At 39.2% G+C, this 13,807-nt stretch overlaps 1 protein-coding gene across 4 annotated transcripts; it reads left to right on the top strand.

Moving 5' to 3' along the window:
• Positions 1 to 1,749: 1,749 nt before the first annotated feature.
• On the top strand, positions 1,750 to 13,311 carry IL26 (interleukin 26). Of its 4 annotated transcripts, none has more exons than XM_017822207.1 (7): positions 1,750 to 1,777; positions 5,378 to 5,484; positions 7,503 to 7,581; positions 7,836 to 7,892; positions 9,342 to 9,407; positions 12,761 to 12,826; positions 12,911 to 13,311. In XM_017822207.1, exons 3-7 carry the CDS (start codon positions 7,555 to 7,557, stop codon positions 12,995 to 12,997), a joined length of 303 nt encoding a protein of 100 aa, XP_017677696.1. In that variant the 5' UTR covers positions 1,750 to 1,777; positions 5,378 to 5,484; positions 7,503 to 7,554; the 3' UTR covers positions 12,998 to 13,311. The 4 variants fall into 4 exon arrangements, 3 of the variants coding, with proteins under 3 accessions (XP_017677696.1, XP_017677697.1, XP_017677698.1); XM_017822208.1 differs by lacking the exon at positions 1,750 to 1,777 and adding an exon at positions 1,806 to 1,908; XM_017822209.1 differs by lacking the exon at positions 1,750 to 1,777 and adding an exon at positions 4,704 to 4,741.
• The last annotated feature ends 496 nt before the right edge of the window (positions 13,312 to 13,807 follow it).

The raw sequence follows: 13,807 nt of genomic DNA on the forward strand, positions 1-13,807 counted from the left end.
CCCCATTGTTCTAATTGTAAAAAAACCTCAAAATTTTCCTGATCTGAAGTGAGAATCTCAATGCATATTTTGACATCTCTGGCATCTGTTCTTTCTTTCTAGTTATATTTTGTGATATTTTATTTTTCTATTACTTTTATGAGTCTTTACAATATAATCTCTATTTTATAAATACTGCAAACATGAAACTCAGGTTTTACAGCACCATCAGGTACTTCTCTAGTGGCTTGTGCCATAGCATTTAACATGCTTTGGAATCTCTCATAAGTAAAACATTATTTGGCTCCTATATAACTTCTAGGAAAAAAGTGTGATGTGACCATATCTGATAACTAAATAAATAAATTTTCCCCCCAAAATGCCCCTACTGATGAGATTCATTGAAAGCCCCACTTTACAAAGAAGGAAGACACATAGTGGGAAGTGGAGAAATCTGGAGACATGAAGGCATTATTGAATGAAAGCTGGGGAGATGGCCCCATGGCAGCAATCTTTGACTGAAGGCCACAGACTATTCAGAGCTCAAGGACTGCTTATGAGGGAAAGATAACAGAGGGAAACACATTTATTGCCAAAAGGTTTAAGTTCATTGGAAGCAGAATGGCACTTCCAATGGAAAAATACTCTGGAAAATCGTTTTGTTGCCTACCGCACTGTTGTTTCTCTTGCTTTTGTTCTTGGTGCTACCATTGGAGAATCAAGGCTGCAGCCATTCTGCAGCAGTCAGACCAACAGCATCCAGGATTTTGGTACTCACTTGTAAGAAAGCTGTCCTGAGAGATGACTTGGCAAGTATTTCACATTTTCCTGTGCAGGAGGTTTTTTTGGTGTTCAAAGTTGGAAGGCTAAAGCTAAGACTCAGCTTTCACTGAACAGAAAAGCTTTAGCTCCCAACCAAATGGATGACTTCAATTCTTTACTGAAACTATGGAAATACACTGCAAGCAAACATTTTTCTGCATAGTTTTTGGTTTGGTTTGGTGTTTTTTTGAGGAAAGACTATTTTTTCCCATAAAGATCAACTATAATGATTTTCTTAATATGGTTCAATTTGTTGCCTGTCATGTCAGCTGAAAGATTCAGTGCCAGTATTGTTCACCAATGTCTGGTTAGGTTACTTATACCTCTGTATGTCCTAACGTATCACTGTAGTATCTGAACATTGTCCAGAAATTCTATTAAATTACTCTTTTAAATTACATTTCATAATTTTTTTCTTACAGGAGACAATTGCCTCTGAACAGTCTGCTCAGTTCATGTCTTAAATAATGTTCTTTTCCAACACCAAGAAATCTTTCCAGGATGTAGACTGTAGTTTCTGTATCTTCACAGTCTCCCAGTTGATGTTGCTCATAGAGCTGCATGGGCAGCCTGTGTTGGCATTGCCATGATGCTCAGAGATGTCCTGGGTTAAAAGAACAGAGAGGGAAAAAACCTTTAAACAAAATTGAAAAGAGAAGCAAGAAAGGTGGAAAAAAATAATGAGGAGAGAGAAAACCAGAAAATGGTGCACAAAGGTAGAAGGAGAGAGAACTTTCCAGTACAGGAGTGGTGCCATGCAAACTGACATACTTCTACCAGCCTAGCAGCTGTGGACATCCTCCTCCCCCAGAACTGAGCCCAGATTTTTGTGTGGTTGGCTTTTTCCTTTCCTAATTTTAGTACAACCCTTTTATAAAGCCATGACGACATCACAAGAGAAAGCAGGTCACAGACTCTTGAACATCCTGTACATCACAGGAGATTGGAGTTTGGAATAACCACCTGCCTACACTGGGTAAGCTGAGCTGTCTGTTGTTGCTGAACACATCTGTACACTCTGTAGTAATACTGCTGTACAGGGAGTGAGTTTGGTGGTGGCAGATGAATGTTTTCTGAAGAGTTTGGGGACTGAATCACTGTAGCTAAGTGAGATCACTTGACTGGTTAATAGGAACAAAGTGAACATGCTCAAACACTTTCATATCTGTTTCTTTCATAATCTCTCTTCTCAAATATAAGTCTACAAGAATGTCAATAGTAAAAGCTATATACAGAATGGTTTTATGTCAAATTCATCTCCTTGTCTAGCCATGAAGTGATGGCTAATTTTTAACTACATAACTGGACATTTGAAAAGTATCTTGAATTATACAGGTAGTGCTGCACATTCTTTCAAAGCCGTTAATTGCTGGCCATAAAAAGTGCTAATGCTTAGAGAACTTGAACTGTTGTCTGTTTCTGTGCAGAGAGGCAAAATTTTAGTATCTTGGTGTTTTCAAACTGGACTCTGAGTATATTGTGTAATCTGCCTCTGAAAAAACTGAATGTACTGAACCTTCCTATCAGATGCCTGAAGTAAAAGTAGCTTGACAGACAATTTTTGGCCACCTATCATCAAACTGAAACAACACAGCAGGCCAGTAGCACTGGGAGATCCACCACTTGAATCAGTCTGTGCTTTTTCTTGAGGATGAGAGCAGATAGACAGTATGTTTTACACCAACTCACATTTGAAGCTTACTCAAAAGTTGTTATTAATAAAGTGCGAAGAAATGCAAATGCCCAGAAGAAACGCAATTGGCTTTGGTTTTTTTATTTGCTTTGGTATGGGTTGGTTTGGTTTGTCTTCTTCATCTGGGTTTGAATTTGATTTCTGCTTTACTTAATACCTTAAAATTTTTATGAAGCTTGTCTAAGGCATAGAGTGAAAAAATTCCAAGTGCCTTAGATATATAATTAAATATTAGATGGTGAAGTAGCACAGAGATAAATAAGGGACTGGACTATCTGTTATCTGAGGTGAGGCAGTGAGAAATTCCACTTGGGGTAGAGTCAGGGAGATCTTACCAATGTACATAAATGCCTGAGAATGGAAAGTAAAGAAGAGAGACAATCTCCTCTCAGTGGTGCCCAGTGACAGGACAAGAGGCAAAAGGCACAAATTAAAATCCATGAAAATCCATCTGAACATGGTAAGACAGTTTTTTGCTGTGAAGGTGACCAAAAATTGGCACAGGTTGACCAGAGAAGTTGTGGAATCTTATCTTTGGAGGTATTCAAATCCTGACTGGACATATTTCCAGGCAAACAACTGTAGGTGGCCCTTCTTGAATAGGAGTGTTGGACAAGATGACCTCCAGAGGTCACTTCTGACCTAAACCTTTGTCGCTCCTCAGCAAAGGCAGTTGAGGAGCACCTAGACAGGCACTATGTAATGTAGGTGTGTCATGAGAACAAACATAGGGATTTTGTGTTTAAGGATGGGAAAGGCACCAGACTGACATCCAGTCCTAGGCATTCAAAGTTTTTAGTTTTCTTTGCAGTGTCCCAGTTCCATATATATGGGGTTTTTTTCCTAACCAGAGCAGTGTATGTATAATATGTAGGCTGGAGCTGCTAATACCATCTGTTTGCATTATTCTGTTGTTCCTCTGACTTTTATGACTATTGAAGCTGCTGGCAGTGAATTGTCAGGTGTCTATATGCTGAGTTTGCATGGGTAATTTAGGAACCTTTGTCTGAAAAATTGGCTTATAATAGTTCAGTAATTGTACAAAGTCTATAGGAGGTCCAAAAGTTCCTATTATACTAATAGAAGGTTACAAGAAACAGAGGTTAAACACTGGTGGGTATGGAAGGCTTACCTACATGCCTATATTCATTACAACCATTTTCAGAAAATTGCAGAATCAGTTTTGAATACTGGGAGCTTCTCTGATCCAAACTTCTCTCTCCAATGGAGGCACTATGGTATCTCAATTTTCTTATGTCCTAACAGTGGTGTTGTCATGCTCAGTTTTTGTAAAATCTCGCTAAACCTATATTTTACTTATCAAATCACATTTCTGAAGACAAATACTGCAGCTCTTCATGTAGACCTCTTTTTTTCAGAAGACCAAAGTGAATCAAACAGGATGAGGGAACAATACAAATAGTAGAGAATAGTCTTAAGAGACAGCACAACATTAACAGCAGCTAAGCAAATATGAGTAACATTTATAAGAAGTACACGACTAATTTAGTCCTAGTTATACTAACAGGAAATGAAATAAACATAAAATGTGAAAAATGAGAAGATTCGTAAGTAAGAAACTAGACTGGGCTTTTTATGTATGGAGATTAGAAAGCCGTTTAAGTTGCAAAACAACCAGCAGATATGATTGTTACTTTAAATGGACTAATGGAACTTTGCAGCAGTGGTAGATGTATCTGTTTGTTCTACATAAATCAAGAGAATTTAATATTAATAATATCTACTGGAGTCATGTAGATCAAGACAATTCCATGGTTCACAATAAGACAGTGAAGAAAGGATCTTCTTCAGCTGGTGGCCTCATGCACTCATGTGGAGCAGAGGTCATCATAGCCTTCTTTGAAACTTAGTTGTTAGTCAGGGTAAATCAGGCAAGATTTTCTTATTTAATAAGCTGGCTGCTCTGTTAATTTTTCTTATTCTTTTTTCTTAGTTATTTTCTTTCTCTTTCATTCTCATGATTATAAGCTTTACAGATTTTGTGTAAACATAACACATGAACTTTGCTTGTGTTATCAGTATTGAATTGTTCCTTAATTACTTGTTGATATTGTACATCTAAAATTTTCCATATGAGAGAGAACCCATTTTCTCCGGGGCAGGCTCCTTGAACTCCTGTGGTTTCCAGCCCAGGTCTAGAAGCCAACTTGCTTTGTGATGTGCTTTGCTATTGTCTCAGACTATCTCTGGATACATCAGTTCCACTGCATATGCAAAGCTTTGGAGGTATTTTCTGTCTTCATTGCTGAAGTTGTTTCTTCTTCTGCTTCTTATAACTTTAAAATACTGAGTAATATGGGTTCTTTGGTATTCTATATAATTTATACCATAACTATGTCTGAGTGCCTACGTGGCAGTAAAACACAGTGTACAAAATGCTACACGAGATCCAGAAAGACAAGACCATCTCTGTTCTGAACAAATAACATATGAAAAATTTGAAGAATATTGGCTATTTTTTGACTAGAAATTAAATCAGCATATCAAAAATTGTGGTTATTAAATACTAGCCACCATTCTTTTATGAAAGGAAAGATGGGAAAGCCCTATTTCCTTCTTATTTATTAATTTTTTTAAGTAAGGTCTCCATGCAATTGCATCCTTTTACACCACTCAGTGGAAAAGTTTACTAATTCAGTAATATATGTACTGTTTCACGTGCAGAGGTGTCTAGAGCCCAGTGCAAGTGTCACTGCTCCAGCCACGTGAGCATGGTGGTACAAGTTCAAAGAAGAGACAAAATGAAACTTGTGGGCTCAAGGGTTTTCAGCAACATTAGAAGTTTCAGAGATGTTGAAAATTATTGATTTTCTTATGAAAAGCTATTACAGACTGTTTACATGACCCATTTATTCCATTTAGATGAAAACTGTTGACTGAGGAGTACCACACCTTTGGAAACCCAAGACAGTTTTGCATTCTAACTCTACTGTTTTCACCCAAGATCCTCTTCTATGAACAAATTAGGAGTAAGTGGCTAATCTTCTGTCCATATACCATGTGTGCTGAGGTTTACTGCACCTCACCTGGCAAGCCTTACCGGCATTCAGAGAATTTAAATACAGACCACAGTTCACACAAGCACTAAAATGCACATAGAGCTTCAGGTCTCCATCTACTTCACTTCCCAAAAGTCTAATCTCTCTTCGCCTTGTTGGTTCTTTTTGTCCATTGACCCCATCAGAACTTCAGTGCTGGTGAAGCTACTATGATGTGTAGATGGTTCTATGGAAAAATGCATTTCCCAGAGCTGTTACAGGTGGGATCCTTGAAGCTGAATGTGAGTCAAGCTTGGCTTGGAGGATGCATGCATGCTTGTTTGTGTAAATGGTCAGTGGGATCAAGGCTGGGGTGAGTTCATTACCTAGCTTGTCTCACCCTTCTTCCTTTCAGAGCTGACAATGTCCCTGGCACTGGCACACCGGTGGTGCCATAGAGGGACATACAGCTCTGCCACTGGATCTGGCAAATCATGGTCCCTTTGAGTCATTTCAGTTGCAGTTGAAACTATTTTCTCTGATCTCTTTAAGGCCTTCTGTGTTGCTCTTCAAACATTAAAGGAGTAAAAAACTCTGTCCTTGGTGAACATTTCACGGGCTTGTTTTTGCTTCCAAAAAAATGGTATCAGGGAAGTATTGTTGTGCTAGACCAAAACCTGCTTTCTTCCTCTTCTTGTATAAACCTCAGCCAGTTTCTGGGATCTTGACATTTGGCTTACAATCCTCCCTGGCTTTAACAGCCTCACATTGCTGATGTTACTTTGTGATTTCCAAGTCTATCCTTGAAGTGATGTTCTTGCATGTCTGGAGTGATATCTGAGAATCCCTCAGCATTTGGCTATCTTGGAAACAGGCCAGAGACATAGACTGTCCAATCTCTGTTTAGCACCTCTGTAGAAGAGTGATCATCTGATTCTATGGTTTTACTTTTACCACCTCTGTGATGGGTATGCTGGGATCTTGCACTGGGATTATTTCTCAGTGCCTATGTCTCTCAGTGGGCTTTTAAAGTGACTTGATAGCCAGGGATGCTCTGGCCCTTTCACAGAGCCCTCCCTGGAGCCCTCACTTTCACATTAAACAGCCTACTGGTTCCTACTGGGCCAAATCCTGCCCTGGCAAAAAGTTAATTACAGACATTAAAACAGGCAGCAAACACCCTTGCTATTACCTGCAGTGCCCCTGAAAAAAACGCTTCTCAAAAACTGAACAACGAAGTTTAAAAGGCAGTGCAGTCCAGCTTCCTTATAGATAAGAGATTTTCTAATGCTTTTCAGAGTAAATTAACAAAGATTTTTTTTTTCTCTTTGGACCATTACCGTTCAGAAAAGTGCTGCCGTAATGTTTTGTGGGAAAATAAAAAAAACCACCTCAAAAACACGCATTTGGTATATTTTGTTATGAAACCAAACTAACACTCAACTACCTTTTCCTCACTTGACCACCACTTAAATGAAAGAAGGCTTATCACATGATAGGGAAGTTCTTCTTTCTTGGAAACCTTGACCCTGCTGCTGGTAAATATGGAGATACCGTTTAGAAAAACGTCATAGATGATTGTGGTCAAATTTATTGAAAGTGGAGCAAGATGTATAAAAAAGCACAGCAAAAGCACTGATCAGCCACCACATGAGCAATAGGTTATCTACGTGAGCATCTTGGCGCAGAAGCTGCTTTGAGGGTTAACAAAATTAGGTTAACCTCTGTCATCTAAGAGTTTGGCTGTGTCACATATGCTGCTGTGACTGTAGAGGCACGAAGATTTGGGAGCAAAGATGAAAATATGTTCTATTTTCAGATCTGGGCATTTTTTATTTTTGCTTTGTCTTTTCACTGTGGAAGGCAAAAAGTCACCTACAGGAAAGCATACCTGCCGAAAAGAACTCCTCTCCCAGGTGACAGAGAACCTGTATATCAAGGCAACTAGTTTAAAATCATCTGTTCCTGTAAGTTGATCCCACCAGTCAAAAAGTTTATTTTATTTATAGATGCTTCTTTACCAGTTTCATTACTGAACTCCTGGAAACTTTAAGAAGCTGAATGATCTCTACAGTCCTAAGAGACAGGGTAATGTAGCTACTTCTTTTGTAAAGCTGAGAAAAAATGATGCATAGAAGATGCATAGAGAGGCTAGATGAGTTTGCCATGGAAGAAGTTTGTAGCTAGGCTAGGATTGGAACACAGATTTACTGAGTCCTCATCCTGATGAAGGATGATGAAGATTATTGTTATTACTACTAAGTTTTGTACAAACCAGACTTGAAATTCTGTCTCCTTTCTTCTGCTCAGGTTAATTAATACTAGCACATTATATTTTACAGAAGGATCTCATCAAGACCACAAGACTGCTTAAAAAGTCTATGAAAATGCTGTTTATGGTAAGATTTATACTGGTTTTCCAGTTTCTTATTTTGATTTTCCTTTTATCAATAGAGACAGGAATATGTCATCAAAAGGAATTACAGGTGATGCAAAAATTGCTTGTGTGTAATTAGATGGACATTTATGAAAGCCATATGCTTAATGAAGTCCTCTGCTTAGAGGAAGAATGTTATTTCTATGCCACATATTCTCACATGAGGAGACAGTTGATCACAGTACAGGGAGAAAGAGGTGAATTTGGAAAGCCTATCTGGAGGTACTTCTTTCTAGGTAGTTGCAGTGGTGCTCTGTCAAGGAAGTTGGGGTGAGAGTATTTGTCGTGTCAGGTAGGAGTGTGTGCTCATGGTAGCATTTGCTCCTCCTGTGAGCCCCTGGCTGCACACCAGCCTCCCCAGCAATGCTCTCAAGCACTAGCCCATTCACATGAGGGCCAGGGCTGCAGCCACTGTCCCGGCAGCTGAAGCACTTTCTTTTGAGGGCATGCAGTACCATGGATAGCCCAGGGATGCTGCAGAGAGTCAGGACACTCAAGGAGCTGCTTTGAGCTTAGATCTCTGCAGGTGCACTGGAAGAGAGAGATCAGAGTTCCCAGGAAGACTCAGCAAGGGAGTGAGAAACAAACTTTGGGGTGTCTAATTGTAGGTGACTACAAGTGTATGAGATATTTTAGTTTTCTTTGTACAGAGATCTAGTCAGCAGGGCCAACAGAGTCAGTTTATCCTTAAGTACAGACCGACTAGTCTTCAGTGTCCCTTGGATTTCACTGATTACCTTGGGAGTGAAGGCTCCTCACTTGGCTGTGGGACCTACATGTGGGACATCTGCATTTGGGTGGTGTAATATGCAGTTGCATTACCCTTCCAATGGGAATTTCACACCTGATACTTGGTCCTATTGCCGAAAAAATAGGGCACGTATCAATTTGAATTAACTTTGGATGCCCAAGAGAACCGCTGGGCCAGGCAGGTGTGACACGGGGTTGACAGGATGACTGGTCTCTTCTGGAGTAGCAGTTGGGGGTGGGCAGGATACCCTACAGCATATCAAATGGCATTGGACATGATGCGGAGGAATGGAATGATGATACCCACAATGACTCCTACAATTTGAACAAGATGGTCTGACTTAACTTCTCAATTCATCTCCCATTTTTTCTTTGTGTGTTAAGTACATTTGTTGCTGTCATTTCTGTTCATGGTTGGTCATACCAATACTTCTGTGCCTGCCAGCACAACACCTTCCTGTCTTTCTTTCAGAAACTACAACTAGATTGAGCTAGTTGTAGCTCAAAAAGGAAGCAGGACAAGGGGATACTACAGTACATAAAAATGGTTTTATTCATTGCACGCTTTCCAAACATGCGTATTTCTGTGAGGCTGAAATTTTCAGCTGAAGTTGACTTGTGAGGTTTTCATTTGGAAACTCATCACTTGATTTGTTTTCAGACAAACTGCAGTGTTCGAGATCAGCTCCTCTCCTTCTACGTGAAAAACGTTTTCAGTCGTCTTGAGGTAGGAAGAGACAAGCTGAACATTATTAGTGCCTTCCAGGTCCTGCAAGTGAACATGGATGCCTGTGTGAGTATATTCCAGAGAGCTAAACTAACTTTGTCCATCTGAAAAGTTAGAGAAGGGCTCCCTCTCAGTTTTTCAGCAGATAGGTGATTCAGTCATGGTGTGTCCCACACCACAGGGGGCCCAAATTCACGAGGGCTTCCCCACTGGGCCAGGGAAGTTTAACACTGCTCATTTCTTCCCAGAGTGAGCCTGTGGGGAGTGGTCAAGGTGGTGGAGATCCCATGGAGGAAAGCCATTTCCCTACTGATTATATCACCTTGTGCTCCCCTCTCATCACCAAAGCTGCAAAGAGGAAGGGTGATCACAGAGAGAGATGTGGCTCCTCAAGTTTCCGTGATGTAACACTGGTGATGTTTTCCTTCTTCAACAGCGTACTCACTGGAAGTGTGCAGCCTTTACTCATATGTCCTCTCTTCTCCTCCACACTGAATTTTGAAAGAACTGGTGAAAGAACTTACTCTCATGAGTAAGCAGGAACCACAATTAGGAAGCACATTGGAGCAGTTCCCCTGTGCCCAGAGTTGGAGCAGGTTTTCAGGAAGTGATGCTGCCCACTGGCAAAATGTCCCCAGAATGGACCAGGTGCAGTTAAAAGACACTTTTGCCTACACAAATACACATACTAGGTAGGATGCTAAGATGACACCAATACTTGTCGATCATTTCTCATCTTATTTTTAATGGTAGACCAATAACAACAGAGTGTGTCTTCAACTTATATATCCTATGGATGTTTTTTTAATTCCCTAAACCTGTAATCTTCACAAGTCACAGTGTCCCAAAAAGTGCAGCATGACTTAGGGTGAAATATAGCCATGGATATCCAGGCAAATGTATATAGTGATTTTAAAAAGTGAGACCAGGATGAGAAGTCAATGAATTAGTGAAGTTTATGAATTAAAAGAATTTAAACTTTGTCTAATCTGAATTGTATGGTAGCATGAAAGAAAAGGATATTGATTCTATGCTCACACAAATATTTGCTATGCAAGAATAAACAGCTTCAGAGATCTCTTTGCAGAGTTGTAACTCAGAAGCCAACTGGGATATTTGTATAACGTAAAAAGATTCAAATCCCAATGGTAGAAAACTTTACCAGTTTTCAGGTTCTACATTTAAAACCATGCTAAACAGTTACGATTTACAGCCATTATTCACAGCATTTATCATACTGCTGTGCTTATCTGTGTCTGTCAAAATTCCGGATAATGTACTATAACTCCAGAATACTATAATATAATATAATTCCAGATGCTATAATATACTTAAAGAGATTTCATTCTTGTCTGGAAAAGCAATTACACTCCATGCAAGGGCCAGTACACACTGAGGAATTTAGACTGTCAACTGTGACTGAATTCAGAATATCAGTTATTCTAAAATACCGCCAATGACTGTAGCTTGCTGGACAGCTTAGTAATACGTTTGTTTCTGTGCTGTATGGAGATAAAATGATGCAGATTTCTCAGAGTTCTTGTGTTCTTTTTCATAATTAGTGCCAGTGTTTTACCCAACACAAGTCTAAACATAACAACTTATGTTTCTGAATCATAGAAAGTGCTGGTAGGAGAGATAAGTCTTCCCCTGGTAGTAGAAAAGCAGTAGGTCTTTGAGAAATGATGGCTTGCCTTGATTTTCTAGGAGATATCTCATTTCTGGAAACTAACACCTGAATTCTTTGTATTAATTTATATTAATTTAAACCCAACAATAAAAAAAAACATGTGAAAGAATAATAGAAACTGTGAATGGAATTAAAGTACTAGATCCTTTGCTAATACCAAGCTTGAGATTTCTCCATCATATTATTCCTCAATAAATTAGCACTCATTCACCCACCTACATAAGCTTTTTAATGGTTATCATGTAGTTGAGTTATAAGATTTTTATCTGAAGGGATTTCCAACACGACAACATACTTACGTAATGAATTTGTTACCTTTCAAGAATAAAGTTCTCTACATAATTAAGCATAACAGTGATACCTTTGTATATATATATCCACCCTATACTCTCACAAACTCAGGCTGTAATTCAGCCAGCTAGAGACATGCATGCTATTTAAATATCTTAACAATATTTGTCTCCAAACCACTTTCAAATACTTTATACTACAATGTTATGATTCTTACCCTGCTAGACATTTTGTCCGGACAAAGAAGCTTTAGTATTTTCCAGTGATACAGGGGCCCTAGTTCAATACATAGACTTTAAAATCTCTGAACCCATTTTCTGCAGTGAAATCAGACGTTTTCATTTGGTGTAAGACTACATGGCAAAGGGAACAGGCATTTTTCCTTGGATACTGGGAGTATCCACCTGTAGCATCACTAACCTCTTGGCTCAAGTGCCCTACTCAGCATTGCTGAGAACAGTATGAAGTTGCTTTGGAGGTCAGACTTCTGTGACTACATCAGTAGTGGATTATGGAAGTGTTTTCTCATGTTTGGGTGGAGTGTAGAAAGACAATATGTTCCCTGCAGTATCTTAAATCATTTCTCTTTCATTGTTGTAGGCCTTGAACAGATATTGAGTATTGTTTGCAGTAGTTAAGCTAACTTGCTAGTTCACTTATTTACCTGTTTATGCAGGAAGAATAGAGTTTGTAATCTGTATTACCACTAAAGCCAGCATAGTCATTTAAGGTCAGTTTTGCTACCAATCTTTTTTTTTTTTGTGGAAATCTGCATCGTACAAGCAGACTTTAAAAAAAAATAATCAAGAAAAAAAAAACAACACCAAGTCAGAAAGAACTGTCCTGGTTAGAAGATTTTAAAAAATTTACTTCTATTTACATTTTTTAAAATGTTTGCTTTTATTTTCACTTTCATCATGTGACGTGCCTTTAGGAAGCACAAAAGGTACCTTGAAAATGTCTGTGCTCCTTTTTAAAGTACTGTGTGTGAGAAAGAAAGGTCTGATCATCCATTTCAGTGGAGTCATCTCCTTCCATATGAGTTGAAGACCTTTGCCTTTTTCTTTTTCAAACGTGTTGTCCTTGTTTGTAGATTGGAAAACACCTCGTTTTTCCATGTTTTTTCCCCTGGAAGAATGTATCTTCCTCTTTCAAAATCCACGGAGCTCATATTACCAATTTTTTGTGCTGTGAACTCAACTTGGCAGGAAGCATGCAGTTAAAAGAATACATTTGAAGTAGAGGGAGAAGTGGAAACGATGCTGAGTTCACACATTTTACTGGTAGCCCTATAGTGCCACACTGTGGGTTTGATTCTTCTTCATCACTATTTCTTTACATCAGCATCTTTGGATTTCTTTTCATCCTTCAGCTTCCATGTGCTCCATCCACAAGGTTAACGTCTGCAGTCAAAAAATTAAGGAGAATGGTTTTTAAGGTAAGAACAGGAGGCACTGGCTCCCTCTGTGCTGTTCCAGGGCTGTAGGTAGTTTCTTTTCTAATGCCTTTATCTTCTCAACAGCTCGGAGATAAGGGAATCTACAAGGCCATACATGAGCTGGACATTCTCCTTCCCTGGATTCAGGCCTACATACAAACCATCGTATGAAGAATGAGGAGGTGACAGACAACATGCTGCTGCTGTGCTAAAAACAGATCCTTACCCAAAAGGCCTGAAAATGAATCAAGAGTCAGACGTGTAATGTGTCTGTCAGTAACTGCGTTCCATGGAAGGAGATTCTCTGTAACACAGCAGCATAAAGAGGGATTTTCATGAATTTTCACAGTTAGCCTGGCATAGCAGCTATGCCTGCTCTGCCTCTGGAGCAGCTACAGCATGCTGCTGTCCTTCTCATCCTGCCTGCCTGCCTACCAGCTGCCACACAGGCAGCGCCCGAACACATCACGCCAGCTTAAGTTAGAATCTGCTACCCTAAGGATCAGACACAATGTCCCATGTGCCATGGGCATGATCTAGACGTGCCATGGGCATGATCTAGGCATGCCTTTTGTCACCCTGCGTGAATACAGTTCAAATAAATGAGGAACAGTTTTGAAAATCCCTCCCCTAAGCTAAATTTCTTTTGGGTTTTTTTGTTGTAGATATATAACAGTATACCCAAGCCATTCTATATAAAAATAAGAAAAATAATTACATACTGCTTATCTTTATTATTAATTTAAGATAATAATTGTTCCCTAATAAACATACACCAATTAATGTAAAAACTTTGGTTGAGTTTTCGTGCATGGCCTTCAGATGTCACATGATCTACATGAGATCAGACATGCAAAAAACACAATAAGTGGATTGGTTTGACTAGGATTGTAAAAAGTTTTAAGAGAGATTTATGGAAGCTGATGGTAGTGGTTTGCAAAATGTCTCTCATATAGTACAGAATGAAGATGGATTTCTAAT

The sequence above is a fragment of the Lepidothrix coronata genome, unplaced genomic scaffold (assembly GCF_001604755.1).
Source record: "Lepidothrix coronata isolate B3197 unplaced genomic scaffold, Lepidothrix_coronata-1.0 Scaffold95, whole genome shotgun sequence".
NCBI classification, from domain to species: domain Eukaryota; kingdom Metazoa; phylum Chordata; class Aves; order Passeriformes; family Pipridae; genus Lepidothrix; species Lepidothrix coronata.

What these genes read in the sequence shown, in the direction of transcription:
- IL26 (XM_017822207.1), top strand. Translation starts at nt 7,555, where the DNA reads ATGATCTCTACAGTCCTAAGAGACAGG. An exon ending in CTATGAAAATGCTGTTTATG is followed by an intron (nt 7,893 to 9,341) that starts GTAAGATTTATA and finishes ATTTGTTTTCAG; the next exon opens with ACAAACTGCAGTGTTCGAGA. An exon ending in ACGTTTTCAGTCGTCTTGAG is followed by an intron (nt 9,408 to 12,760) that starts GTAGGAAGAGAC and finishes TTCATCCTTCAG; the next exon opens with CTTCCATGTGCTCCATCCAC.